Here is a 27602-nt window from a genome sequence, read left to right on the forward strand (position 1 = left end):
CCTAACCCCTCGTAGCCTAGCCTAACAGCTACGTAAAAACGGGAAGCGCTTGAACAGATACATTTTTGGGTGGTGTAGCTCCATGTCTACTCAGAAACGCACTGATGATGAACTGAGCAGGGTGGTTAACGATATGTGCATGGCAACACTGGACCTAGAAGCCAGACGTGAAGGTCGGGACGGTCAAATAAAAATAAACTGACCACTGAGTGGACCCACGCGAGGCAGCTGTGAGTGTGCGCTTCAGCCAGTGGAGGCCACAGTTCTATCACTCATTGACAAGCAGCGGACGGCGCTGTCTGGGGCCCCGCCCACCACGCCACACTCCACCAATGATATCACGCCCGTTGGCGGCGCTGGGCGGGGCCTCCAGCATCGCCGGAGAAAGGTAACAGGTTGGATCTGGCAGCCCGGAGTTGTTGCGGTCGGGGCTGCAGTGATTGTAGTGCTGGACTGAGTTTGGATATTGAAGCCGCATGAAGGAACATTAGAGCAGCGGACACGGACACGAAGCTCCGGGACACTTTTAGAAGCGGAGTGTAGGTGAGTGAGACTTTGGCTGGGGTTGGTTTATCCGCCGTGGTCTAGTTAGTGCCAGCTAGCTGGTTAGCCGCCTGCCTGTAGTGCAGTCGCCAGCTAGCTAAACTTTACTGCTGTTTGAAAGAGCTTGGGAAAAAGCCTTATTTGAGACAGAAACGCCATTAAACGCGTCTTTCGTGGCTGGTTTACCTGCTAAATTACTTAAACTGCGTGTGTTTGTGTTTACAAAGCTGTATTTGACATCTTATTGGAATTGTCCGTTCCACCTTAAACGGCGCAGCACTTTCGACCCGGCGAGTGTGGCGCCAGAATGGGGCTGCTGTACCATTTAAGGTGGAACGGAAAGTTCAACTTTTTAAGCCGCATTTTACCCGCTTTTCTCCCTCGTCTGACTGGCGAAAAGTACTCAGTGCTCTTGAGGATAACGCCTAACGTCAGGATGAATGTCTCAGCTGGATAATGATGCCAATTTGGACGTATTTTTCTGCTGCAATACACCTGAGAGCTGCTGTAGACGTCTCGGGTGCTAACCTGCAACCTGTGGCCCTCACCTGCTGCTCCTTATCCCAGGAGGAGGCCATTGATCTAAGACCTGTGTAGTGTCTGAGGTTTGCTTCTTCAGTTTTATACTATAAACTATAACCTAAATAATAAGGTAAATAATGGGAGTCTGGGTAACTGCAGTGCGTTTGTCGATTGACCAACCTGGGAAATCTGGGAAATTGTCCCCGGGCACCTCTCCATGAACAGCTCGCTGACTCACGGAGTAAGAATTTGATAGTCTCCGCCATGTCCAAAGTCCAGTTCCGATTACAGAATACTGTAAGCATACCGTAAGCCGCGAGCTGGGCCTTACTCACTGGCCGCCTGACAAGTTAGATAGGCCAGCTATGCTTAGATTGTGAAAGCTGTAGGCCTGTCCCCGCCATGCTGATGGGATACACCCTGAGAAATTGACTGTAGTCTTATCGCTTATTGTCTCGTCTCAGTCGTTGACCTTCGGTTGTTCCATGACACTGATGGAAAACAGCGTGATCGATCCACCCCTGCGCTTAACAGTTGGCAAGGTGTTCTTTTCATGAATTTCCTGCACCCGTATTTCTCTCCATACTTTCACTGCATCAACCTACAGGACTTGTTTCGATGTTCCTGTGAAAACCTCTGCCACTAAAAACTAAAGACCTCGGGCTACTGCCCCGTTATCCGGCCCTAGGCCCTGTTTGTTGTTTTTATTTAGCGAATTTATTTGTGGGAAATGTCGTCATGGATTTTAACGAGACTCACTGCGACGGACAAATTTCGCGTCCGCAAACTTTTCACGCTCTATACCCACTAACTTGTTAGTGTCGCCTCACGGAATTGGCATGACTGTGTGCAGGGTTTGGTAATCAGCGGTGTAAACAGTCCGTCATAATGTCCTCCGAAATTCGTGAGGCGACGCTAATGAATTAATGGGTATAGAGTGCGTCATAGTTCACACAGCCACAGCAGCAGCGATGCTGGAATTAAAAAGTTTGCGGACGCAATGGTTTCCGTCGCCGCGAGTCTCGTTAAAATCCATGGAATTTCTCACAAATAAATTGGCTAAATAATTTGGCGTTTTAATAAACCAGCTAAAGCGCTATAAAACTACGAAACCCCCCAGAAAAATAGATAATGTTTATAATCTGCATATGTAAATAAGAGGTGAGGTTAGACTACCGTAACGAAAAGGGTGTTTGATTTTTGTGACATCACAACGGCAACAAAGATAAAATCGTCTGTTTTTTCTGCTTAATTCCTTTTTTTTTGTTGATTTGAAACAGTATTTTAATGCTGATTAAACTCAATTAATTTAAAGCAACACTATGGAGAATTGGCATATCTTGCTCCTGAGCTCCCCCTACAGACGGGAAGTGTAATTCGTGCTTTGTGCCACCACTAAAGGAGACATGCATTTGTGGACAAGCTGTAAGATTCAGAAGCAGCATCTGAAGATGGAGAAGCATGTGGACTGAGGCGGTAGAGTGATACTACAGGATGTTACCCAAATATGACTTGGGTTACGCAAAATTACATAGTGCAGCTATGTTGTAGCACTTGGCTACAACAGTGATGCTAGTCTCCCTATTACAGGTCAGTAGGGCATCAACATGATTTTGAAGCTGCTATTTATAGCAAAAATACTACGTAATGTTGCTTTAAAAGCATGACTCGGACATCTGATACCAATGTAACAGCATTCCTAATGCCACATTCCTGAAATTCTTGTGAATCTGCTTTTGAATATAGGTGCCAGATTTCCTGGAACTGTACATTCAAGCCAAGAACCTTTTAGCAACTTTTATGAGAACGCTACTATTACTAACGTAACAGCTATATGGTGTCAGATTTATGAAATTCCTATGAATGTATCCAAATTTTTAATGTGTGGACTAATAGAAAAGCTCCAAAATGGCTTAATTTTAGACGATTAAGGTGTTTTTTTTTTAAAGAAGCTTTCCTGCTCCTGTAACATTGGCGTGTTGGAGCTCCTAGGTTTTTGATTGACAGTGTCATATACAACATTCTAATCTATAGAAATGAGTATTCTATTCTTTATTATTGGTCAGTCATTGGATATTGATCATAGAAATCATCAAATATTGCACATAGTACTCTATAGAAATTGTCATATGCAAAGCATTTAATTCCAAACGTAGAACGTCTATTTCAGATGTAGAAGATTCTATTCTATAGAAATTGTTTATAGAAAATGTCACTTAGAAATCAGATATACCACATTCTATTCTATAGAAATTACCAAGTATACATTATATTCTGTAAAAATAGTAAAATATAGCTGATTCTATAGAAATAGTCATATACAACATTCTAATCTATAGAAATGATCATACAAAGCATTCTGTTCTTTATTATTGGTCAGTTATTGGATATTGATCATAGAAATCATCTAATATAGCACATTGTACTCTATAGAAATTGTCATATGCAAAGCATTTAATTCCAAACGTAGAACGTCTATTTCAGATGTAGAAGATTCTATTCTATAGAAATTGTTTATAGAATATGTCACTTAGAAATCAGATTCTGATTTCTTCTATTCTATTCTATAGAAATTGTTTATAGAAAATGTCAATTAAAAAATCAGATTTTGATTTCTTCTATTCTATTCTATAGAAATTGGCACGCATACAACATACTATGAGCTCCTAGGTCTTTGTTTGACAGTGACGATGTACTAAATAAAATGGAATTTTCTGGAGTTTAATAAGTAAACAGTGCCGGAAGGGGTTCTCTGAGGTGATGATCATGGTACGAAACACTGATTGTTCTCTGAAGAACCTTTCAATTGATGGTCCGTTGTTGTTAATGAGATGTGCAAAGTGGAAAAGACCTCCCAATGTGCCAACCTTCAAGCCAACCTTTAATTGTAAGAGTGTGAAGATGCACCTGTTCTCACCTTTCCCACCTCCAGAAACAAATTGTTCTTTGAAATGCTCCAAGACACCAAGTTTGTCCAGGTATCTCAACGTATGGGTCAGTGTTGTTCGAGCAACATAGAAATAGAGGTTGCTGGAAGAGGATTCCCTGTTGTTCTATTTGGTAACACTGCAGCCTTTCTTGTCTTGCGAGTGAGGCCCATTAGGGTCTGGCGGATGAAGGATTCCTGGTTTGTTTGACGGTGAAAGGAAGGCCGGAGATCAGATGGCTGAGAGGGAGTTTGGCGAGAAAAGTAGAATGCAGTGGGAGTTTAGCATTAGCCTAATGGAAGGGCAGCGGAGAAATCGCTGGCTCAACCTGACGGGAGGATAACGCACACCTGCAGAATTTCAGGCTGTCAACAAGTCTGTCCAAAGGCTGTAACCAGTGGTTATGACGAGTTGGGTTGCTAATAGCTGTGTGCTTCTTAATTCTGCTTAGTTAGTAAACCTCTAATCAGCATGTCCGTAGGGACGCTTCCGCGTATCCTGTTGCAGTCTATTGTGACTTCCTTGGGGAGTCGTGCTAGATAAGAGGAAATCGTGGGAGCGTCACCTGATACAGTTATAAATATGCAGGAATCTGAATCCGAACAAAAGTAGACCCACTGGAGCCTCCGTGAGCCGAGGTTCTCTGAATTCAAGAGTACTGAGGAGTCTCTCATTTAGGGCTTAATGATATTGAGGGGTTTTATTGTACTTTCGTTTGTTCCTGAAAAGAACATTCTGATCTATAGAATTATAACATTGTGTATATACAGACTGTTCTGTAGAAATCACGAACTATTGAAATCGTCAGATAAAGAAAATTTCTGTTCTAATGAAATATAGGAACTGTAAACCATTCAAATGTTCTATTTTATAAAAAATGCCCAAAATAGAGCCTTCTGTTATGTAGAAGTCCTCAAACATGGACCATAGTTCATATAAATTGTCATTTAGAAATGATCACACAGCATTATTTTCTATAGAAATGGTCAAATAGACCATTCTGTTCTGTAGAATTGGTCAACCATCAGAAATTGTTCATAGAAATTGTCATAGAAATCTAATATACCACATTCTATTCTATAGAAAGTGTCAAATAGAACAGTTTATTCTGTTAAAATTGTCAAATATGAAAAATTGTTTTTAGAAATTGTCATAGAAATCAACTATATCACATTCTATTCTATAGAAATTAACAAGTATACATTATATTCTGTAAAAAAAAGAAATAGTTGATTGTATAGAAATTCATATACAGCATTCTGTTCCTTAGAAATAGTCATATACAACATTCTAATCTATAGAAATGATCATACGAAGTATTCTGTTCTTTATTATTGGTCAGTCATTGGATATTGATCATAGAAATCATCAAATATAGCACATAGTACTCTATAGAAATTGTCATATGCAAAGCATTTAATTCCAAACATAGAACGTCTATTTCAGATGTAGAAGATTCTATCCTATAGAAATTGGCACGCATACAACATACTATGGAAATAGTCAAATATAGATTCATTATATATAAGTATAGATATATAGTTATATTCTATTAGTATATTCTGTTATATGTCGTTTGATTCTATTGAAAGTCAAATATAGACGATTCTATAGAAAATGTCATAACTTTTGTCCAATATAATAAGAAATTATGTTTAATATAAATGATCAAAGAACATTGTAGAACATTATATTTTATAGAAATTGTAAGATATGGATCATTCTATTCTAAAAAAAAATGGTCAAACATGAAACATTGTTCAGAAATCTGATATTAAACATTGTTTATAGAAGTTACTGGTTTCTATAGAACAGAACCTTGCTAATTGTGACCAGAGTGTCATATTTTGACTATTAGTCCCCAAAACTCCTCTGACTTCTCTTTCAGCTGTCTTTAAATATAGCCTTCCCCTGCCTCGTGGCCATGGATTACTTTCGTTTTCAGGTTTTTAGACAGTTGCTTAAAGGGGCCAGTGTTTGAGTGTGAGTACATGGATTGAAGAGTTTGTAAATGTATAAAACTTGAGTATGTAATTCAGCTGACGGCTCCTAATTACAGTTGTTGACCTGCCTGAGGCCTGATCGCCTGAGAATGCTGCAGTGTTGCTTTTAGAATGTGGAGAAATATGTGGAATGTCTAGCCCTTGGTTTCTTGTCCTGCAGGGGAATTTTTGAGTGCAATATCGCGCCCATTTTGCAAGCCACCAAATGAAACTGAAGATTTACGGGTTGGCGGGGTGGAGTAGGGGTAAACCTTTATTTGGACCCACTTTATTAATGCCCCACTGTCCAGCTGTATCCAGTTAGCCAACCTACACGTTAATACTCCTACCCATCACAGGCGCAACCAGCCGCCGCCTCTTTTTAGGCTGGTGTGACGTCACCAGGCAGCAAACATGCTCTGAGGAAAGTGACGGGTGCCCGTTTTTTTTTTTTTACAGCTATTCTCAAACCCCTCCCTGCATGTTTCAGTGCTATTCCTGCTTTAACACCCCCACGTTAACTCAATAATTTTCTGTTAATTAGCTGATTGGTTGGATTAGGTGTGTTGGGACCAGGGCAGTGGGCCTCGAGGAACAGGGTTGAGAAACCCCGGGCTAGCGATTGTGCCGGCCAGCATTACACTGAGGTGAGTGATGTTGGGGGGGGGGGGCCGGTTGTGCTCTCTCCGGCTTCGGCTGCTGATGGCAATCCTTGGACTGATCATGGTGGCAGCCTTAGTCCGCTGGAGAACTCTGAGCCTCGGACCCATGGACATGCAAAATATCGTGTATCAGCATTGGCCCACAATTCCCATATCCAAGCACCCCCACCAACAGTAATAACTCACTACTACGGTATTCAGCAGTTACCGGCCGGCCAGCCGCAGCCGCCACCGCCGCCGCAGCTTCTCTCTAATTCTATTAGGCGTTCCACCTCTGAGAGCCACGAAAGGCCCAATTTAATTAAAGACGAGAAAATTCAATTTAGCCAGGGCGCAAGAGGTTGCAAACGGTTGAGTCAGTTGAACTGTGGACAGATGTCCCCCGAGGCTCGAGTCCTAATGGTCTAAATAAGCGAGGCTATTTTCTGCTAATGTACTGAAGGCTTTATCTTGCACTGGATTTTCATCAAAGGGGCGCCAGGCATGAGAAATGGGACATGCCAGCATCTACTGTCTGGTGGAGTTTCTTTATATTGTGGCCTGTAGGCTGCGACGGGGTGGAAATCCTTTGCTAAATAGGTTACTCTAGGCCGAGAGTATCCTCTTGGCTCGCAACATCACTGTTCTGTCGGTTGTTTTGATTTGTGCGGACAGATTGGTGTTCGATGTAATTACCCTGATCATAAGCAAGAATAACTGGATTGATTTCTACGGCGTGAGAGACGAATGCACGGCATTTCATCCAAGAGGACCTTTGGAAATGTCACTGGTCTGTTTGTCTTCGCAGCTTGTTTATGAATTGTAGACGGACTGGCAGCCTGAAGTGTGAAATGTCAGGGCGGAGAAATGACAACTGCCTCTGTACGAATGCCCTCAGTCACTGAAGGTTCAGTCTTCTCAATATAGCCGGCCTGGTTTTCTGCCCCACTTCACTGTAATAAAGGGACGAGATGGCCTTCGCACCCCCCCGCCCCCCCTTCACCATGCACCCCCCACCCTCCCCAGCCAGTCTCCAGCCTTCAGCCTCCAGCCTCCATTCAGTGTGTGAGCTGTGTGAATGCCGCCACTGTGCTCTGACACACTGACATGGAAACGATGAAACGAACCAGTTTAGACCGTGACCGAGTTTCTACTGACATCTTTTGAACCAGTTGATGCTTCGTCATAAAGCCATTGTTCCTCGGAGAATGGTCTCGTCCTGGGTCATGGTCTGATTGAGGAATTACTAACTAACCCCATGTTAGATACGGCATGTTAAAGCCCAAACCAATGTTTAAAGGCAGAGAGAGCTGCTGGTGGGATTGCTAGAAATGCAAATCAAGACCCTGTTTGACTGCAAAAGAGTGGTGGTGCGCTGGTCTACTGTGCGGCGATACCTGGACAATTACGACCTTCATGGAAGGGTCATCGTAGGAAATCCTGAATTTTGTCCTCACCGCAAAATTCAGCATCAGAAGGTTTTAGAGGAACATCTAAACAAGCCTTAGCTACAGGCCCTGCATGCTTTTCAGATAAACCCCCTTAAAATAATACATTTCCCTTTGTTGGATCAGTTGGAGTTTTGCGGGACATCAAGTGATCCTTTAAACCAATCAAACTGAGGGCAGGTGGGCACTGACGAGCTCAGCCACTGTGGCCCAGGGGTCACGAGTTCACCCGAATCCGTGATTTCGAGTCACGCCGCTTTGCCATCAGCAACCAGAGTCAGAGAGTGCACAGTTGGCCTGCAGGCCTTTTGTAGTAGCAAGGGGCTTTTCCGCAGCCCCGCCCACACAAGCTGGGGTGCAGTATGTGTGCATGTCAGTAAACTCGTTGACTGAGTGATTTGTCGGCGGTCTTAGCAGTTGTGCCACATGCTATACACGCTAACAACGTTAGCCTGGTTGACCTTACTCTGTATTATTGCGTTGGCGGTCAACATTCACTGCCGCAGTTACCGAAATAACCGCCTTTGTAATCTGACAACCTGCACAGATCTGGAGTCCAACTTCTGCCAGAAAATAAAAGCTCAACAAAACCCAGAATCAGCTGTCCAATGATGTAGCTTTAGCGCCTGGTCAAAAATGAGCATGGTCTCTCAGCCGCGTATGCCGATCCTAGGGGTCGAACCAGCGACCTTCCCATAGACCTAGCCTGCTGCTGTGATCTTTTAGGCCTTCATTGCCTCCATTTAAGATGTTTTATATATATTTGCAGCCGGGTTTAACAGCCTCTTTAATAATAATAATAATAATAAAGAAGCAACATGCTCTATGCAGGTCGTTCAGCTCAGCTTGTGGTCATGAAGGTCCACACAGGAGTAAATCCACTTGAATCAGTCCAGCAGTCTTTAATGAGTTGGGGTGAGGTTGCTGGAGCAGAAAAACACTCCGGCACTGCAGGAATGCAGTTTGATGCCACGGGTTTTGAAGCCGGGCCCAACCTAGCATTGTGGAGCACTCTTGTTAAGGTCCTTTTTTTCCCCCCTTTTCCTTTACGATGGAGCTCACTAAAACCTGAGACATGTTTAGGACCTTAGAAATCAGCCCAGCATGATCCGTCTAGGACAACGTATGATCTTCAGAAGTGCCTGGATGGCTGAATAAGGGGTGTTGGATTTGAGCTGGAGGTCAAACCCCAGCTAGATCTCCAAGAGGAAGGGTTGACCACTGACTTCTGCGACCGAGAGGCTCATTATTGCGCATCTCCTGCCGGATAGTCACATGAGAACCTTTCACGAGCTGTTTAACCAGGCTGGCCAGCAGCCCTGCTGTTCTGATTTATCAGGTGCTTTATTGGACTGGACTGCGTATCTCCCTCCCTCCCACCCTTCGGAAGTTCACAGCGCCAGCCGGCAAGGGGGGGTGGGGGGGTGTAGGTGGGTTTTGGGAAGGTTGCGCGAGTGTTGTGCTGTTGGTGTGGGTATTGGAGGGGTGTTAAATGGTTATGGGTCGATGCTGTGTGGATGGGTATGAGATATTAAGAGGAAGTAGAGTAACGTGAGGAGGCAAGGAAAAAGGTGTGTCTTCTGGTTTCGGTGTGCAAGGGACAAGGAGAGGCGTGTCTGTGGAATGAACGGGCGATTGCCCTGTTTATCACCACAGTGGACTTTGATAAGGCCAGCAGGCCGGCCCCTTTTCATCTGCTGTCAGTTAGTCTCTCCTGACCTGGTTATCTGCCTTGTTTTCGTCAGGAGAGCTTTGGAGAGGAGAAATCGGACAAAACCTACTCTGGTAATCTGATGTTCTTGAAAAGCGTGCGGCCAGTGGCAGTGCCGTCCAATTAAAAGCATGCACGGTTCAAAGTTGGGATGTCAAATTGAGCCTGAAGCATTAAATAATTGCCAGACAGTTCTGATTCTTTACATTTAGAGTGTTTATTTTTGGGTGACGACTAGTTTTCCATCGATTAATCTATTGATTGTTTTTGTCGATTAATCGAAACGATTATTTTTTCTTCGTAAAAGTTCAATTGAGCATTTTAATATTTAAACCTAATTTGGGCAAAACTATAAATTAATTAGTTTTAAGAGCAAAACTGGAGTTTTAAACAAAAGCAGTCGGCAGTGAAGTGGGGGGTTTATAGCCCTTATCAAAGTGTACGTGGTCTACTAGGGCTGGGCAATATGACGATATTTTATCGTATTATCGTGCGATATAATACGATTTAATACTTTTTGAGACTGTTAGTGCTTAATAAACACTGACCAGCTGCAGGTTTCATTACCAACACTGTAATTAGACTGGTTTAATTAGATGAATTGAGTATGAATCAGTACGAATCGATCGCATTCTGCACCTCGACCATACAGAATACATATAGGGATCCATGCTGCTTTGCTATCAGCGGCCGGAGTCTGAGGGAGCACAATTGGCCGTGCTCTCTCCGGGTGGGTAGATGGCGCCCTCTTCTGTTATCACTCTTCTGGGAACCCAGTGCTCTCCTCTCATGTTGCCCTCCTAGTGTGGGGAGCGTTGCTAGTGCTAGAGGGAGCTATGAAGGGATGGGTTCATTGGCTGTTAGTGGCAATTTTAGGATGAAATCTACCACCCCGTCACGTTTTATCGTGAATACGTCTCTCGTGTAATTAAAAATGAATAATTTCTGATTTTCAGATTTCATGAGGTGGGAATTTTTGATGTTGTGGGTTTAATGGGTTGATTGAATACGTTTCAGCACTAGACTGCAGGGCTTTGGATGTCTCCTCAGTCTCCTCACTCACTCACACTCGCACAAATGCCTTCCTTTCCTCTGCTAGCAGCGACGTTTATTCTTTTCAGACCCGTCGTTGGACGCATTCCTGCTGCATGATCCCACGCCCTCAGCTGTCATATCATCTCTGATCCAGCCAGCGCAGTCGAGAGCAAATCCACCCTGCTGTCTAGACAACGTCATGCAGCTGGAGGAAAACAATCTCCGTCACCGCCACACCCTTCCCGGGGTGACCTAACCACTTTCTGACGCATCTTAATTCCTGCTGTCATTGTGACGGGGCTGTTGGCGTCCTCCTGAAGCTGCCTGTGGGTGGTTATGGCATAACGACGCTACGGGAGGGCTGCTGCTAGCGGCTATTTGTTTCTGGAATCGATTAATTGCTCTGCTGTGATTTTGATTCCTCAACTAGGGACGTCCAGATCTGATCCAGTGACTCAGGATCTGGGCGTTTTTGATGGAGTCCCAATGGAGTGCCATCTGGTGTCCTCTGGGCGCCATTGATTGGCATGATCCTCAGCTGCTGCAGACGAGAAATCTTTGTTTTAGGAGGTCTGGGACCTTATTTCAGTGAGTGAAGAAAGTGAAAGTGTACTTGATTGTCAGAATATTCAGATATTCAAATCAAAGCGCTTACATCACACAATTTGATTTGATATACATATTTGAATATTCATGACCATAAGAGAAATGGACTGAGGCCGGACTTGAGGGTACTGCTATGCTGCTCTGCTTCGAGCTTTTTTCGAGCGCTCTGGAGGCTTTGTTTGAGAGAGAGAGAGAGAGTGTGTGTGTGTGTTCTGGTTAATGAGTAATGGAGGACAACTTTAAAGGCTGCGTTTCGACATTTGTGGACCCTGTAGACGTTCTAGAGCTGTAGAGCTATGAATCCACCCCCCCTCCACTCTAAACCTGCTCACAGCCAGTTTAGTCAATACCTTCCTCCACACAGCTCTGAGATGTTGGTGGGTCTTTCTATATTATTCTGGTGTATGAAGGTCTGGACCTGGTCCAGTTTCTGTGCTTAGAATTATCGACCCTTTGACCTGTACTATCAGTACTATTAGACTTTGCTCTGGACCTGAGGCGTGCAGCGAGCAGCCCAATGCTGTGATACCACCACCACCACCACCACCATGTTTAACAGTTGGGATGAGGTTTCTCACGTTGGAATGCAACAACGCATGATTCTGGGTGTGAATTCGCAGTGCTTGCCTACCATCTCCCCTTCTGAACTAAAGAGTGGATGTTATTATCTTGTCTCAATAATAATTGCGATAAATTATATTATTGTCATTTTAAGAGCATTCATAACCACTTTAATAACACAAAAAACATCATAATAATGCAGAGATACCTTTTTAAAGAGCAATGAATGTGTAATTGTTCAGAATATGAACAAAGTCTTCATGTTAAGTGGACACAGTTGGCAATATTAAGGTCAAAAACGATTGAGCTCATGTCCATATAGTGTACGATTATTAAAGTTTTCCTAGAAGTAAAAAATTAATAATGCATAAATATCCTAATCGCTGTATCTTATAGCCAGGTTCTTGCTAGGAGAAGGCTGGTGTTACTGGGTTTAATCGCTTTTCTTGGAATCTCTTGTCTTCGCTCTGTTGTTGGCTACACAAACCCCTCTGTGAAACAGGGCAAAGGTGGCATGGGCTGTTGCGTTGGTAAGCTCGGGCCGCGACGCTAAATAGGGGCCTCCCCCATAAGCAGTCCTACTTCTAGGCCCATTGTTGGCAGTAATATCAGAGGTCTGTTACAAAACAAATGGACATGCCCTGTACCTAATGTAGGAGTCAAAAGTTTGGACACAGCTATTTGTATTTAATTTTGGACCAGTATCCTCATAGTGAAGCCATTAATATCAACATATAGAGTTATATGTATTGTGAGGCTGATATGAGCACACTTGCCAATTTCAGACCATGAGTCATGAACCATCGGTGACGAATCGCAAACAGTATCGAGACGTCCAGTTTCATTTCACCATAGTCAGCAGCTTTTAATAAACCTAATTCTCTCCTTGGGTCAAGTCCTCTGGGGTGAGACTGACCAAGGGTGGTAAATAAATAAACAATACGAAAATTAAATGTTTGTAAATGTTTGAAAGTCTAAAAAATATGTGAGTCTAATAAGAGAATGTGGTCTAAAGGTCTTTGATTGGTGGGTCAGATTCTACAGTATAGAAATGACAAAGGCCTTGTGTATGTTGCCTATTTCAGATAAGCAGAACCGCAGAGTGTTTACTTTGCCGTCAGGTTTACTTTGCCTTCGAGGCTCGGTCCGGAACAAAAGGGAAATAATCTGGGTATTAATGGGAATTATGGACCATGTGACTTAGTTCCGGCAGTGCTGCTGCCGAGTCTTAAGTGCTCTGTACGATTTGAAGTCTTGGCCCGATTTGAAGTCTTGGCCAGTCTTTGGCTGTGTTGACATCATGCTGGTCTGTAGTGCTGGCTAGAAGGGCTCAAGGTGAGGGAGGGCTTTCTGCTTAGTCGCACCGTATGGACTGCCTACCGAATAGTGGAAATAGCCACCCTTGCCTCGGATGACAGTAGCAAGGGGTCATAGCGGGGAGTGTTAGTTGAAGGGAGGGTAACTGCTCCACAGGGAAGAGCCGACTGCACTGGACCACTCGGCGAAGTCCTCGCTCCCTGAGTGTCCCGTGGGGAACCACTTCTTAATGTGCGAGAAGGTTTCCTAGAGGTCACCACCCTTCGACCTTTCAAGACATGGATTTCACAAGATGGTATTTGGCATCTAGATGTTTTTAGCAGTACTGTAGGTTGTGTAGGGCCTCAATGAGCATGAGTGAGCCTTAGGTACCCATGACCCTGTCAGTGGGTTCCCCCTGGCCTAGAGTATGCCAGAGGACACTCTGCTAGAACACTTAAACTGCCAAAGCTCAGTCCATTTAAACATGACTGTATCTGTGTGTGTGTGTGTGTGTGTGTGTCTCTTTGTACTGATTAATGACTATCTAATACTAATAGTTCCTCCTCTCTCTCTCTCTCTCTCTCTCTCTCTCTCTCTCTCTCTCTCTCTCTCTCTCTGTATCTCTCCATCTCTCCACAGCTGCAGTATGTCTGCGCCCACGTCAGGCAGAAAGACCCCGGTGGACTACGGGGTTCAGATCCGCTTCATTAAGGACCTGCACGATACCGGAGGGGGTCATGGAGGTCAGTCCCGTCGCGAGGGCTCCAGCAAGTCCCCGTCCCGCTACGGTGTGGCCGTCAGAGTGCAGGGCATAGCGGGCCAGCCCTACGTGGTGCTGAAGGAGGGCGAGAAGGGAGACTCGTACGGAGTGCAACTCCGAACGCAGCCGCGAGACACCTACAACAGCTTACCCAGGTAACGTACAACCAGGAGTTATTCGGAAAATACACACACACACACACACACACACACTTTGATAGTTATATAGCTATAGAAGTTTTTATTTCTCTGCTTGTCTGAACCTTCAGGAGGAGAGATGACGGGTCAGCGCAGGGTCAGTACCTCTCCTCTGCAGAGGGCAGTCCCCTGCGCCGGGCTCAGTCCCACGGCTCTTTGCTGGACCGAGAGAGCAGCGAAGACTTGGGCCACGACACCAGGCGCCCTCCTGGCGATGGGCGTTCGGGCAGCTACGGCAACCTTGACGGTGGGATCGGCTTGGGTTCGGAGAGGGAGCGGACTAGAGGAGGAATGGAACGGAACCAGTGGGGAGGCTCCCACCAAACGGGTCTCAACGGCTCAGTGGAGAGGGAAACCCTGAGAGGGGGAAGCAGGAGCTACACCGGCCGAGCAGGTCCCAACCTCCAAACGCCCTTCAACAGGCCTAACAACAGCATCTCTTCAGGACAAGCTGGGAGTGTTGGAGGCTCCTCCAGCAGAAGCTCTCCAGCTCTGGATGCAGGAACCAGACCGAACACTGCCTCCTCCACCCTCTCTTCTGCTCCGTCCATGGCTCTGAACACCTATTCCTCTCCCGCCTCTTCCTCACCTGCTTCAGCTTACAGCAGCCTGGGCCGGACCACTGGATCTGTTGCCAAGGTTGCAGCCGTCCCTTCCAACGGCATAGCCAATGACTGGTCAATGGTGGATGCACAAGTGAGTGGCCTGATGAATCCCGAGACAAGTGCCAGTACTAGTGCCAGTACTAGTTTATGACATGTGCCAGTACTAGTGCTGGCAAGTCTACAACAAGTGCCTGTTCTAGTGCCTGTTTTAGTGCCAGTACTAGTCTACGACTAGTGCCAGTAGTAGAGCTGGCAAGTCTACGACAAGTGCCAGTACTAGTGCCAGTACTAGTGTACGACAAGTGCCAGTACTAGTGCTGGCAAGTCTACAAGTGCCAGTACTGGTCTACGACAAGTGCCAGTACTGGTCTACGACAAGTGCCAGTACTGGTCTACGACAAGTGCCAGTACTGGTCTACGACAAGCAGCAGTACTAGTGCTGGCAAGTCTACAACAAGTGCCTGTTCTAGTGCCAGTACTAGTGTACGATAAGTGCCAGTACTAGTGGTGGCAAGTCTACAAGTGCCAGTACTAGTGGTGGCAAGTCTACAAGTGCCAGTACTGATCTACGACAAGTGCCAGTACTAGTGCCAGTACTGGTCTACGACAAGCGGCAGTACTAGTGCTGGCAAGTCTACAACAAGTGCCTGTTCTAGTGCCTGTTCTAGTGCCAGTACTAGTGTACGACAAGTCTACAAGTGCCAGTACTAGTGCTGGCAAGTCTACAAGTGCCAGTACTGGTCTACGACAAGTGCCAGTACTGGTCTACGACAAGTGCCTGTACTGGTCTACGACAAGTGCCTGTTCTAGTGCCAGTACTAGTCTACGACAAGTGCCTGTTCTAGTGCCTGTTCTAGTGCCTGTTCTAGTGCCTGTTCTAGTGCCTGTTCTAGTGCCAGTCCTAGTCTACAACAAGTGCCAGTACTAATGCTGGCGAGTCCCGAGACACTCGTCTTGATTTGTCTTTGATTTGTGCTGTCAAGTTCAGAGCTAGTGAGACTACAAATGCTGTCATGGGTATAAATACCTTGATATTCTGGACTAGTCCTAGTACCAACACTGGCTCTTCCAAGACCGGTCTGAAAATTGTGCACCGGTTCTGTTCAGGTCTAGTCCGAGCACAAATTCTGCCAAGTCCAGGACAAGTCTGAGTCCAGACGGTAATACATGAGCACTGATGTGAAGTTATGTCCTCGTCTTAGCCTCATTAGCGAGTAGCCGTTTACTGAATGTGAATGGGATGTAACTGTAGGAGATTACTGTAAGAGGATCTCTCAGACCTTGCAGCTCAGCTCAGTGCAGTTCCGTGAGCGTGATTTGGCTTGATGTGGAGTTGTGGTGTCTGCTGGCTGAGCCTGTGCTTGAATTACAGTGTTGAGTGATAGACTAGTATAGAGATGCTGGTCTTTCAGCATTGTTCTGTACTGAGAGGGAATTTTTAAAGCTTTTTAAAGATGTAATGCATGTAGTGCACATCTGTAAGTGGTCGTTTTTCCCGACATGGTTCCTGTTAACACTACTGGGAGTCATTTAGTTGTTTAACTTGGCCTTCTATAGTTTTTCTATAGAATTGTGCAGAAGTCTAAAGTGCACCCCCCCTCTTTAATAATGTATTAATGCATTGTATGAATGTGTGTGTGCACGGTTGAGTCTTATGTTGCATTTGTATTCTCTAATTTCCGACTTCAGGTTACTCCTGATCTTCTGATGGATCAGGGTCAGAGCTCAGGGTCGGAGATCACGAGCGAGGAGGATCAGATCCAGCAGATGATCTACAGTGTTCTACGGCAGGGGTGATTCGCTAGTCTGCCATTCAGCATATCCTTATTTGGGCATATCCCACACAGTATGGTCTACATCTGGAATGAGCCGCTGAAAACTAACCATAGTCATAAAAGCCACCTGAATATTTAAACAACACCAAATAATAAAATATGTTCTTTTACTGATGTATTTTTAATATGTCATTTTTTAGGAGTAGCGAGAGTGACGCAGCCCTTAAACGCAGAGTCCGCATTATCTGTGACAAGATACAGGCACTTAAGGTACCCCCCCACACACACACCTGAACCCTCTACACACAGAATCCACCTTTTAATACGTCAATTATGAACGTATAGATGTTTTTCTGACTCCATTATGAGTTTATGAGCTCAATTTCTGTCTTATGGTTTAAGCTAAGAAGCAGTGGCAGCGAGTTGTTCATTTTGTATAGACACACACAACACAGCAGCACACAAAGCTCCAGTTTCACAGATCCATTAGCTGCATGGAACATGGAAACATGGATGCGTACAGCTGGTTACACCACTTTGAAAGAGTCACTTAAACAGACCATAGACACGGGGCGTCTGGCTTAACTAGGGATGTAATGGACAGAGCAAACTCCATGAGCAATCAAGGAACAGTGGACCACAGACATAAACCGAACCCATCATCAAAAGGGAATGTAATATGTAACTGGTAATAAATAAATAAATAAATAAAAATAAATGTAATGATTTCATATTAAAACTTGCAAAAATGTATTGTAAATAATAATAAAAAAAAAATAAAATATATTATATATATATATATATATATATATATATATATATATATATATAAAATAATGTACTATAACCTATTATTATCATTAGTTTCATTTTTGGTATTAAAGTTCCACCCTCGTTTTGCTCTCTCTTGGTGGGTAAGATGGCACATCCTCTCCCCCATCATTTATTGGCTGATGGCTGGTGTTAAAATCACTGTAATTTCATCATAGCCACAGTACTGCCACTGCCAGACCCGGCTCTAGGAACCATTATCACCCTTCTCACCTTTTTTATTGCTCATTAGTTTTTATGTCTGATTATTAAATGCCTCCTGGATGATTCTGATGGTAAATGTCCAGGACCGAAGCCAAAATGGATTTAATTCTCTGCGCTACAATGATTTTGAAGATTTTGGCAAGCCTTGCTGTTCATACACACACATGCATACACACTCAGCTGCTAAACCCATACATTTTAAAGGCAGTTTATCATTAGTTTGGATGGAGTATTGGCCATTGGTATCAGCACTGTGTTAACAGGTACCTAATGATTGGGTATTGGCACTCTATCAGCAAGTACTTGAGGATCAGACATAGGCGCATAATGTTTACATTTGGGACTCTGCAGATACTCGAGGACGGGGTATCCTAACTCTGTGTCTGCAGGTACTTGATCAGGATCAGGTATTGGGACTCTGTCTACAAGTTCTTGAGCATCTGATAATGGAAATCTGTAGGGGCAGGTGCACTTGAGGGTTCAGGTATCTGGACTTAAGGGAAGTACTGGGACATTGCATCTACAGGTACTTGATCAGGATCAGATATTGGAAATCTGTAGGGGTGGATTCTTGAGGATCTGATATTAGGACTTGGTAGATACTTGAGCATCGGGTATCAAGACTTGGTGGGTACTTGAGCATCGGGGATCAGGACTTGGTGGGTACTTGAGCATCAGGGATCAGGACTTGGTGGGTGCTTGAGGATCGGGGATCAGGACTTGGTAGATACTTGAGCATCGGGGATCAGGACTTGGTGGGTACTTGAGCATCGGGGATCAGGACTTGGTAAATACCAAGAGCATCGGGGATCAGGACTTGGTGGGTACTTGAGGATCGGGGATCAAGACTTGGTGGGTACTTGAGCATCGGGGATCAAGACTTGGTGGGTACTTGAGCATCGGGGATCAGGACTTGGTGGGTGCTTGAGGATCGGGGATCAGGACTTGGTGGGTGCTTGAGGATCGGGGATCAGGAATTGGTGGGTGCTTGAGGATCGGGGATCAGGACTTGGTGGATACCAAGAGCATCTGGTATCAGGACTTGGTGGATACCAAGAGCATCTGGTATCAGGACTTGGTGGATACCAAGAGCATCGGGTATCAGGACTTGGTAGATACCAAGAGCATCGGGTATCAGGTCTTGGTGGATACTTGAGGATCGGGTATCAGGTCTTGGTGGATACTTGAGGATTGGGTATCAGGACTTGGTGGATACTTGAGGGTCGGGTGTCGGTAATAAGGTTTGGGGATCTGTACGGACATCACAGTAAAAGTAGATGCTCTCCGTGAATCTGTGAGTATTTGACTGTTGGCTGAACATCGCTTCAGAATACTCAAGTCTGTTGCTCTCAGAAGAGTCATGAAACAAACGAGTCTGTTTACATCTTGTGCCTCTTGAGCTCCCCTCTGGCCGAGTTGGCGCAGAGCGGAGTTCGCATGCGGGCAGCCCTGAAACGGGCATTGCTTTAAGGGCTGCTGGCACCTTTCCCTGCACTATAATGAATTGGCAGCAGATCCGACAGCAGTTATAGCAGCTGAGCCCGATTTAGAGTGAGTGCTTGGAGTGCTTGGAACGTGTCCGATTCAAAACACACATACCCCCTCCACACACACACACACACACACACACACACACACACGGACGGTCTAAATGATACATTTCCTTTTCCAAATAACTAGATACACTTGCAAATCATATAATACAACACTTTATTTGCCTAATGATGGTACAACCCCCTGCGCAAACACACACACACACACACACACACACACACACACACACACACAGTGGCAGACTAATGGTCGAGTTTGGTCATTAATCTGTGCAGTGAAGTGAAGAGGTGATTGGAGGGAAGTGACGGCCGTGCTCTCTGTCAGGGTAACGCAGGAGGCTTGCTTAGCACTGTGTAATTATACAGGGATGAACTGATGGATAACCTCAGCTTCTGCTCCGCTGCCTCTGCTGCCTCAAGTTTGGCCAAAAATCAGACTGCATCGTGCACCCAGGCCTGAGAGCCAGTCCATATCTGGACATACAGACGTCCACTCACTCACATACTTACACCCCAGGGCGATTTTGGACTCCATGTTTTGGGACTATGGGAAGCAAAACTGGAGTCCCTGGGAATGGAAACCCATGCTGATGTAGGAGGAAATTAATTGATTAATCAATTAATCAGCAAAGTAGTCGATAGACTAACCAATGGGAATCGTCGTCAGTGGCAGCCCGGATATCTTTATTACATTAATGCCTTTTAATGTTGTTCAAAATCACACGGATACGGTTTATCGCAATAATTTCTCGGATTCAGTGTATCCTCGGAAAAATATAGTGGATGGGTTTATATTCTTGCAGTTTTTAATAATGGCATTACTGTGTTTTTTTTTTTTGGGGGGGGGGGGGGGGCAATGACGCCAATAGGAACAATGTGGTTTACATTCTGCTTTGTGCTTTTCTTTGGCCGATTACCCAGATTGTGATTCGTAAGTGGGGCGAAAGAACACAAACACAAGCCTATTATGTTTCCCGGGCTATACAGGCCAAACGACAGCCCTGCAATCTGACGACTATGATGATGGCGCAGTGGGATTATAGACTATGTGGGATAATTGGACTGTAATCTGGCTTAATCTGGTCATTTGATGTCGCATGCTGCTTTTTGAGCATATGTGTCTTTCGTGAGATTGACTATTTTCGACTGCCTCCGTGTAGCCTGGTGGCAGTACCGCCCCCCTCAGAGTGTGTGTCTGTATAAAGTAGTGGTGAATGTGTATTAGGGTGGTGGTTTTGATGATGATGATGATGATGATGATGATGATGTCTCCGTTCGCAGGTAAACAGACCAGACTCTGCACTTAAGACACAGCTGGATCAGAGTCTGGATGAAAACGTACATCTCCAGGAACAACTGAGCCGCAAGAAGACTGAGCTAGAACAGACCCACACTGAGTAAGATGCCTTTGTAGAGCATTAATCAAACGTTTGGGCGCTTATCACACACACAATGCGGCTAATTACACCAAAATCAGCCAATCCTAATGCACAGTTACTCTGTCTTCCACACCATTCATAATTCTAAATGTGGCTTGTGGAGGGGTCAGCACTTGGTAGCACCCATTTGGCATAAATCACAGCCTTTTAATGCCTTTTAATTCTAGTAGGTCTCAAATTCTGTGGTATTCTTGGGTCGTCTTGCTGCACAGCTTGCTTAAGGTCTGAGGGTCATTCCAAAAGCTTAAGTTTGAGTGTCTTCGGGTTGTCCGGGGTGGATTTCAAGATTTTTGGGATCATTAATCCTCTTGTAGAAGCCAGTTTTTAAACAGATGGTTTGACTTTTGCTTCCAGATTTGCTGATATTTTGTGCCGTACATTATTTCCTCCACCGGTGCAGGGTTGCCAATGCCACTGGCAGCAACACAACCCTAAAGCACAATAGATCCACCCCATTGCTTCACAGTTGGCAAGGTGTTCTTTGGGTCATGTGGTAGAGAGCAATTTGCGCTCCTTCCCTCACCTGATACAAAGGTGGCTATTCCCACTAGTATGTAGAGGTATGTCTGGGGTAATGCATATTTTCTAGTCTTAGTCGTGTGTGTGTGTGTGTGTGTGTGTGTGTGTGTGTGTGTGTGTGTGTATCTTTTTCAGGCTGACTCAGCTGCGAATGGACAGGGAGAATGCGGAGTCTCTGGTCAGGCAGCTGGAGGATCAGCTGTCAGGATTGCAGGAAGAGCTAAGGAGAGAGGCAAAAAATCGAGCGCAAACCGGCTCTATTGAAGCGGTACACACAGATGCACACACACACTATGCATAGCATTAAGTCACGCAAAAACCTTGGATCTCCGTTTTTCACTTTTTCACAATTTTACAATTTCGGTACCCCCCTAATAAAAATGACTAGTCGTCTAATTATAATTGTGAAAACAAGCTAAAAATAACGTCAGATAATTTCCAGACTTCTGATCAGTTGTGCACCAAAATAAGTGATTTTTTTTGCCAACAGTTTTGCCAAACATTTTTTGCAATATCTGTAGGAGGTGCTGGCCCTGCGCACTGAGCTGGCTGAGGCGGCAGCATTGCATCAGAGGCAGGAGGACACTCTGCGGCAGAGGGAGCGAGAGCTTACCGCTCTGAAAGGGGCGCTGAAAGAGGAGGTGTCCACCCATGACAAGGAAATAGAAACTCTGAGAGAACAATACAGCCAAGATATGGAGAAACTGAGAACCAGCATGGAGCAGGTTTCACAGGTACGCAAACGGATACGTGTCTGTGCATGCTGTGCATGTGCCAGTGTTTTATCATAAGAATAATGAAGAGCGTTCAGTTCAGTCATCCGATCAGTAACACTGAGATAAACAGTGATTTATCAGTCTACTCAGGCTTTAGTAGAGCTCAGTAACGCTGAGATAAATAACTGATCAGCACAGTAACACTGAGATAAATAACTGATCAGCACAGTGATTTATCAGTCTACTCAGACTTTAGTAGAGCTCAGTAACACTGAGATAATTAACTGATCAGCACAGTGATTTATCAGTCTACTCAGGCTTTAGTAGAGCTCAGTAACCCTGAGATAAATAACTGATCAGCACAGTGATTTATCAGTCTACTCAGACTTTAGTAGAGCTCAGTAACACTGAGATAATTAACTGATCAGCACAGTGATTTATCAGTCTACTCAGGCTTTAGTAGAGCTCAGTAACCCTGAGATAAATAACTGATCAGCACAGTGATTTATCAGTCTACTCAGGCTTTAGTAGAGCTCAGTAACACTGAGATAAATAACTGATCAGCACAGTGATTTATCAGTCTACTCAGACTTTAGTAGAGCTCAGTAACACTGAGATAATTAACTGATCAGCACAGTGATTTATCAGTCTACTCAGGCTTTAGTAGAGCTCAGTAACACTGAGATAATTAACTGATCAGCACAGTGATTTATCAGTCTACTCAGGCTTTAGTAGAGCTCAGTAACACTGAGATAAATAACTGATGAGCACAGTGATTTATCAGTCTACTCAGGCTTTAGTAGAGCTCAGTAACACTAAGATAAATAGCTGGTCAGCACAGGGACTTTATTTGTGTAGTGACTTAGTGAATCAGAAATGCCTCAAGACTGAACCTTGTGGCACTCCAGTAATAAAGCTATATCTCACAGGTGGTATGCAAGGCGTGGAAGTGTTGGAATGTGAGCAAATGAATAATGATCACAAACTCAACTTTTCCTCAGTCTCAGGCAACTATTGAAGCCGAACGCCAGCGCGTGAACTCGACTGTGCGCTCCCTGCAGCAGCAGCTGGAAGAGAGCAAAGAGGAAGGGGGCCATTGGAGAGGGCAGTTCCAGAGCACCAGAGAGGAGCTCCGCAACACCAAACAAGAGTGAGTAGTGTATGTTGGTTTCTTTTAATACTTGCAATAAATGTGCAATATATTCCCCCTACACTTTTTCACTCCCGGATGTATAATGCCTGATACATTTCAACTGATATTGTCAGTACTCCCAGTTTTTAAATGTTTAAATGTACATTAATATGCATTTATGATCTTTTTTTTACATTCTGTACATGTGGGCTGGTACAGAAAGCTGCTGGTCCGTCCGAAACCAGAGTGAGACCTGATTGAAAACTGTAGTGTAGCTGTAGAGATGTGAATATTGTAATCAGGGCTGGCCCAATACTAGCTGGCTCTTTTTTGTGAATTAATCTGTTTAGTATTGAAAAGCCATCGTTCAGTAGTTTACTGTAACCTCCTGTTGTACCTGCTGTACCTATTGTAAAAGTGGCCAAAAGCATCATCAATTCATGCCAAGGGTCCATGTAGAGCTGGGCGATATGACGATATTTCATCATATTGTGATCAATTGTGTTATAATGATGACAATAGGCTTTTCTAAGCATATGGAGGAGACTGTTTGTGCTTAATAAACACTGATCAGCTGCAGGATTCATTACTAACACTGTAATTAGACTGATGTAATTAGATGAAGAGCACCAGATGTTGAGTACAAAACACTGTATTCAGTACAGGAGAGGATCTGAATAATTGTATTCTGTCGCTACTGATGTAAGTCTTTAAATATCGTGATGTAGCATTTGTACCATTTCGCCCAACCCTAGGTCCATGTCAGTTCGGCTCAAAGAGCAAACAACCGCACTGCTTTCTCTGATTTTAATTTATGGGCGAATGATAAGGTAAATGATTAACCACAGGATCAGCTATAAGAGGCTGGGATACCATGATTAGACACCATAGCTTTGAGAAATCATCTCAGAGATGAAAAGTCAGGGATCGTTTACTGAAATACTCTTAAGATAAAGGTGCAACTTAAAGAATCTGAAATTAACGTATTAGAAGGGGTGTCCACAAACATTTGAACATATAGTGTAGTTTTAGATGGACCTATACACACAAACCATATGTGTTTACAATATGTAGCAACTGCACAGAGGCAATGTGCTACCCTATCTCAAATGTCTGCCTTTGTCCAGGGAACCTTCTCAGCTTTTTATTTGGTTGAATTTATCAAACAGTAAGGAAAATACTGACCCCAAGATTAGCTATAAGAGGCTGGCATGCCATGGAGACCCAACAGCTTTAATAAATCGCCTCCGATATCTAAGGAGGGGGATCGCTTCCTGTAAAGTCTTTAAAATAAGGTGCTTCAAGAGGTTCTTTGAGCGATGTCATAGAAGAACCATTTAGGGTTCCATAAAGAACCAAGTTTGTCATAGAGATGTAGTAGAGAGTGTGAAAAACTATTTAATGGTCTAAAGAACCATTCTTTGATATAAAGCACCTATATGTTTAAGATAAGACAGAAGACATTTAATCTGCTCAGGGCTGATTGCAGTTCATTCGCACCATCACCGCTATACATGAATATATTGCTCCCCCTTACTGGACACATTTTGAAATACAAAAGAAAACTTAAAATGCTTAAAATGATGGTTAAATAAAAACCATTCTGTTTGGGCCAGCCCTAGTTACTCTCAGTTAATGTATATGTGATGGATTTATATTGGACTAATATATATATATATATATATTTTCAATTTTTTCAAATGTGCAAATGAATTATAGTTTTTTTAAAGATTGTTGACTGTTCTTTCTGTTCTTTTGTGCTTGTTTTCGTTATGGACCCATTGAAATCACTTAGTAACTGTTTGATTTAGTAATAAAATATAAAAGTAATATGCTAATACAGTGATATGCTAATATGAACTCCCCAGTTTTAACAATATTCCTAATGAGGCCTCCATATAGTAGCCTATAAATAGAACAGCCTTTAGTCCCAACCCTGGTCCACCTGATCCACTGTGGATCATTGTTCTCGATTAGCTGAAGTGGATGTATTTTGATTGGGGCTGCAGGAGATATCCAGGAGGAGGGTTGGTGACCACTGGCCGAGCCAGTATACCTCTCAGTAAAATGCCTCTCCCGTTTGGTGAACACTGTAAAGCATTCGATGCTTCTGGAGCTCTACTTTCTTTCAGACCTTCGCTCCGACCCTAATCCACCTGATCCACCGTGGATCGTTGTTCTCGATTAGTTGAAATTGATATGTTGGTGTTGGGCTGGACGTCCACGTGGAGGAAGGTTAGAGCTCCAGGAGGAGGGTGGGTGACCACTGGCCTAGCCAAAACATTAGCCATTAAAATGCATCTTGATTTTTCAACTATAGTCAAATCACACAGCTCCATCTGTCCACATGGAGATCCGTCCTTCATCCAGATAGAACTCTATGAGGGTGGTGTTACTGGAGGCGCTCTTATTGGAATATTGTTTTTACAACTGGGATGGAATAGCAAGTTAAAAAAAACCTGATCTAGCTGATCTGTACATTTGGATAGTTCTGTATCTTATTGTATTGTATTGTATGTATTTATTTATTTAATGTGCACGGTTTAGGCTGCTCCAGGCCCGCCTGGAAAAAGAGGAGTTTGAAGAGGAGCTGAAGGAGCTCCAGGAGAGACTAAACACCATGAAGCAGCAGATTCCCGACGCCAGACAAACTCAAACTCTCAACCAGGTACCTACAAACGCACCGCAAAAGAAGATGCTTGTCTGTCTGTTAAGAGTTTTAAAGGAAAACGTCTCTTCTCATACTGTCGATTACCACAGACTCGAATGTTGCTGCCTTTCACTGCAATTAGAAAAGAGCCTGCTCAAAAATCAGGTTCATTCCACAAATACATTGTAAATATCACACTCTCTGGTTAAAACGCAAAGCTACAGCCATTATACCTTCACAGGACAGGTGTAAGGAAGAGTACGACACGAGAATATCTTGTCTGAGTGGTTCTCAAGAAGTTTAAACAAACATTAGAGCAAAAAGAAAAGTAGTTCCAGTTATTCTGACTGTCCCTAAAGTTCTCGAATATCTTTGCTATTGACGTTAAAACTGTCTGGTTCATCTTAAAACGTCCAAAACATCAATCTGATCAGACATGATTTTTTTTTTCTTGTTTATTTAAACTTTTCACCAATTTGGACCACCAATTACCCGACCCTGTACATACTCTTTTTTTTTTTTTTTTTTTTCCTCCCCATCGCACATGATGCCCCGACACCAATAAGGGGAGACTAACACCCCCTCCGATGCATGCACAGTCGAGCCTCATCAAGTCGATGGAACACCATCAGGCAGCCAATGCTCCTGGAATGATCCTGGAGAGAGCCAAAGGCCAACGGTGCTCTCTCTGGGCCTCGGCTGCTAGCAGCAAGACCGGGATTCGAACCAGCGAACTGGGATGCTGAAGTGTTTCTCAAAATCATGTCTTTCATGTAAACGTTTACTGACGGAAGTCACCAACTACTGCATTGTGTCTTTAATGCAGTTGTATGAGCATGTTGAGTGATATTTTAGCCTTTAAATGTGACTGGTGGAGCTTAAGTTGAAAAGAAACGCCCATGCTGCTTTGCCATTAGCAGCCGAGGCCCAGAGAGAGCACCGTTGGCCTTTGGCTCTCTCCAGGATCATTCCAGGAGCATTGGCTGCCTGATGGTGTTCCATCGACTTGATGAGGCTCAACTGTGCATGCATCGAAGGGGGTGTGTGCTAGTCTCCCCTTATTGGTGTCGGGGCATCATGTGCGATGGGGAGGAAAAAAAAAAAAGAGTATGTACAGGGTCGGGTAATTGGTGGTCCAAATTGGTGAAAAATTACAGTTTAAATAAACAAGAAAAAAAAAATCATGTCTGATCAGATTGATGTTTTGGACGTTTTAAGATGGACCAGACAGTTTTAACGTCAATAGCAAAGATATTCGAGAACTTTAGGGACAGTCAGAATAACTGGAACTACTTTTCTTTTTGCTCTAATGTTTGTTTAAACTTCTTGAGAACCACTCAGACGAACCACTTCAAAAGAAACGCCCATGCTGCTTTGCCATCAGCAGCCGGCGTCGGAGAGAGCACAATTGGCCATGCTCTCTCAGGCTGGGTAAATGGCGCTCGATCCAATCGGCGCTCGGTCCAATCAGCACTCTGCACAGCTGGTGCGATGGGGAGCTGGGGACTTGGCACTTACCTCAGAGTTTGGAGGTTTGGAGGAGAGTCCTTACCCTCCTAGTGTCGGAGCATTGCATTTCTCCTTTTCTTGATCAAAAACATAACTAATGATACCCTGTTGCCCCTGCTACAGGAACTGGAGCGTTACCGTGCCAACCTGAAGCAAGCCCAGGCTGAGGTGGACAAACTGAAGACGGACCTGGACAAGAAAACAATGGAGATTATTGCATTAAGGAGGACCAATCAGGAACTGGATGCGGAGCAGAAATATGAGATTGACAGGCTGAAGGACCAATTGCGGAAAGACAGAGAGGAGCTGACTAAAGTACACGAGAAGTCCAAGCAGGTGTGTGTTCATTCTGGGATTAGAAACAACGCCCCGATCAGGTTATTTTGCCCTCCGATCCGATCCAAGTCTCTTAATGCTGCTAGCATCAGTTTCTATAA

General features: G+C 44.2%; 1 protein-coding gene across 1 annotated transcript in view; it reads left to right on the forward strand.

Moving 5' to 3' along the window:
- The first annotated feature begins 433 nt into the window (after positions 1 to 433).
- The window catches only part of cgna (cingulin a), a 40168-nt gene continuing 12999 nt past the window's right edge, over positions 434 to 27602 (forward strand). Inside the window, exons 1-11 of the mRNA XM_072680469.1 lie at positions 434 to 543; positions 13915 to 14190; positions 14304 to 14928; positions 16527 to 16630; positions 16813 to 16882; positions 20482 to 20597; positions 21294 to 21426; positions 21680 to 21892; positions 22876 to 23024; positions 25554 to 25674; positions 27289 to 27501. Of these exons, the coding sequence (XP_072536570.1) occupies positions 13922 to 14190; positions 14304 to 14928; positions 16527 to 16630; positions 16813 to 16882; positions 20482 to 20597; positions 21294 to 21426; positions 21680 to 21892; positions 22876 to 23024; positions 25554 to 25674; positions 27289 to 27501 (2013 nt within the window). The 5' untranslated portion in view covers positions 434 to 543; positions 13915 to 13921. The remainder of the gene's footprint in view (positions 544 to 13914; positions 14191 to 14303; positions 14929 to 16526; positions 16631 to 16812; positions 16883 to 20481; positions 20598 to 21293; positions 21427 to 21679; positions 21893 to 22875; positions 23025 to 25553; positions 25675 to 27288; positions 27502 to 27602) is intronic.

This window comes from Salminus brasiliensis, chromosome 5 (assembly GCF_030463535.1).
Source record: "Salminus brasiliensis chromosome 5, fSalBra1.hap2, whole genome shotgun sequence".
Classification (NCBI taxonomy): Eukaryota; Metazoa; Chordata; class Actinopteri; order Characiformes; family Bryconidae; genus Salminus; species Salminus brasiliensis.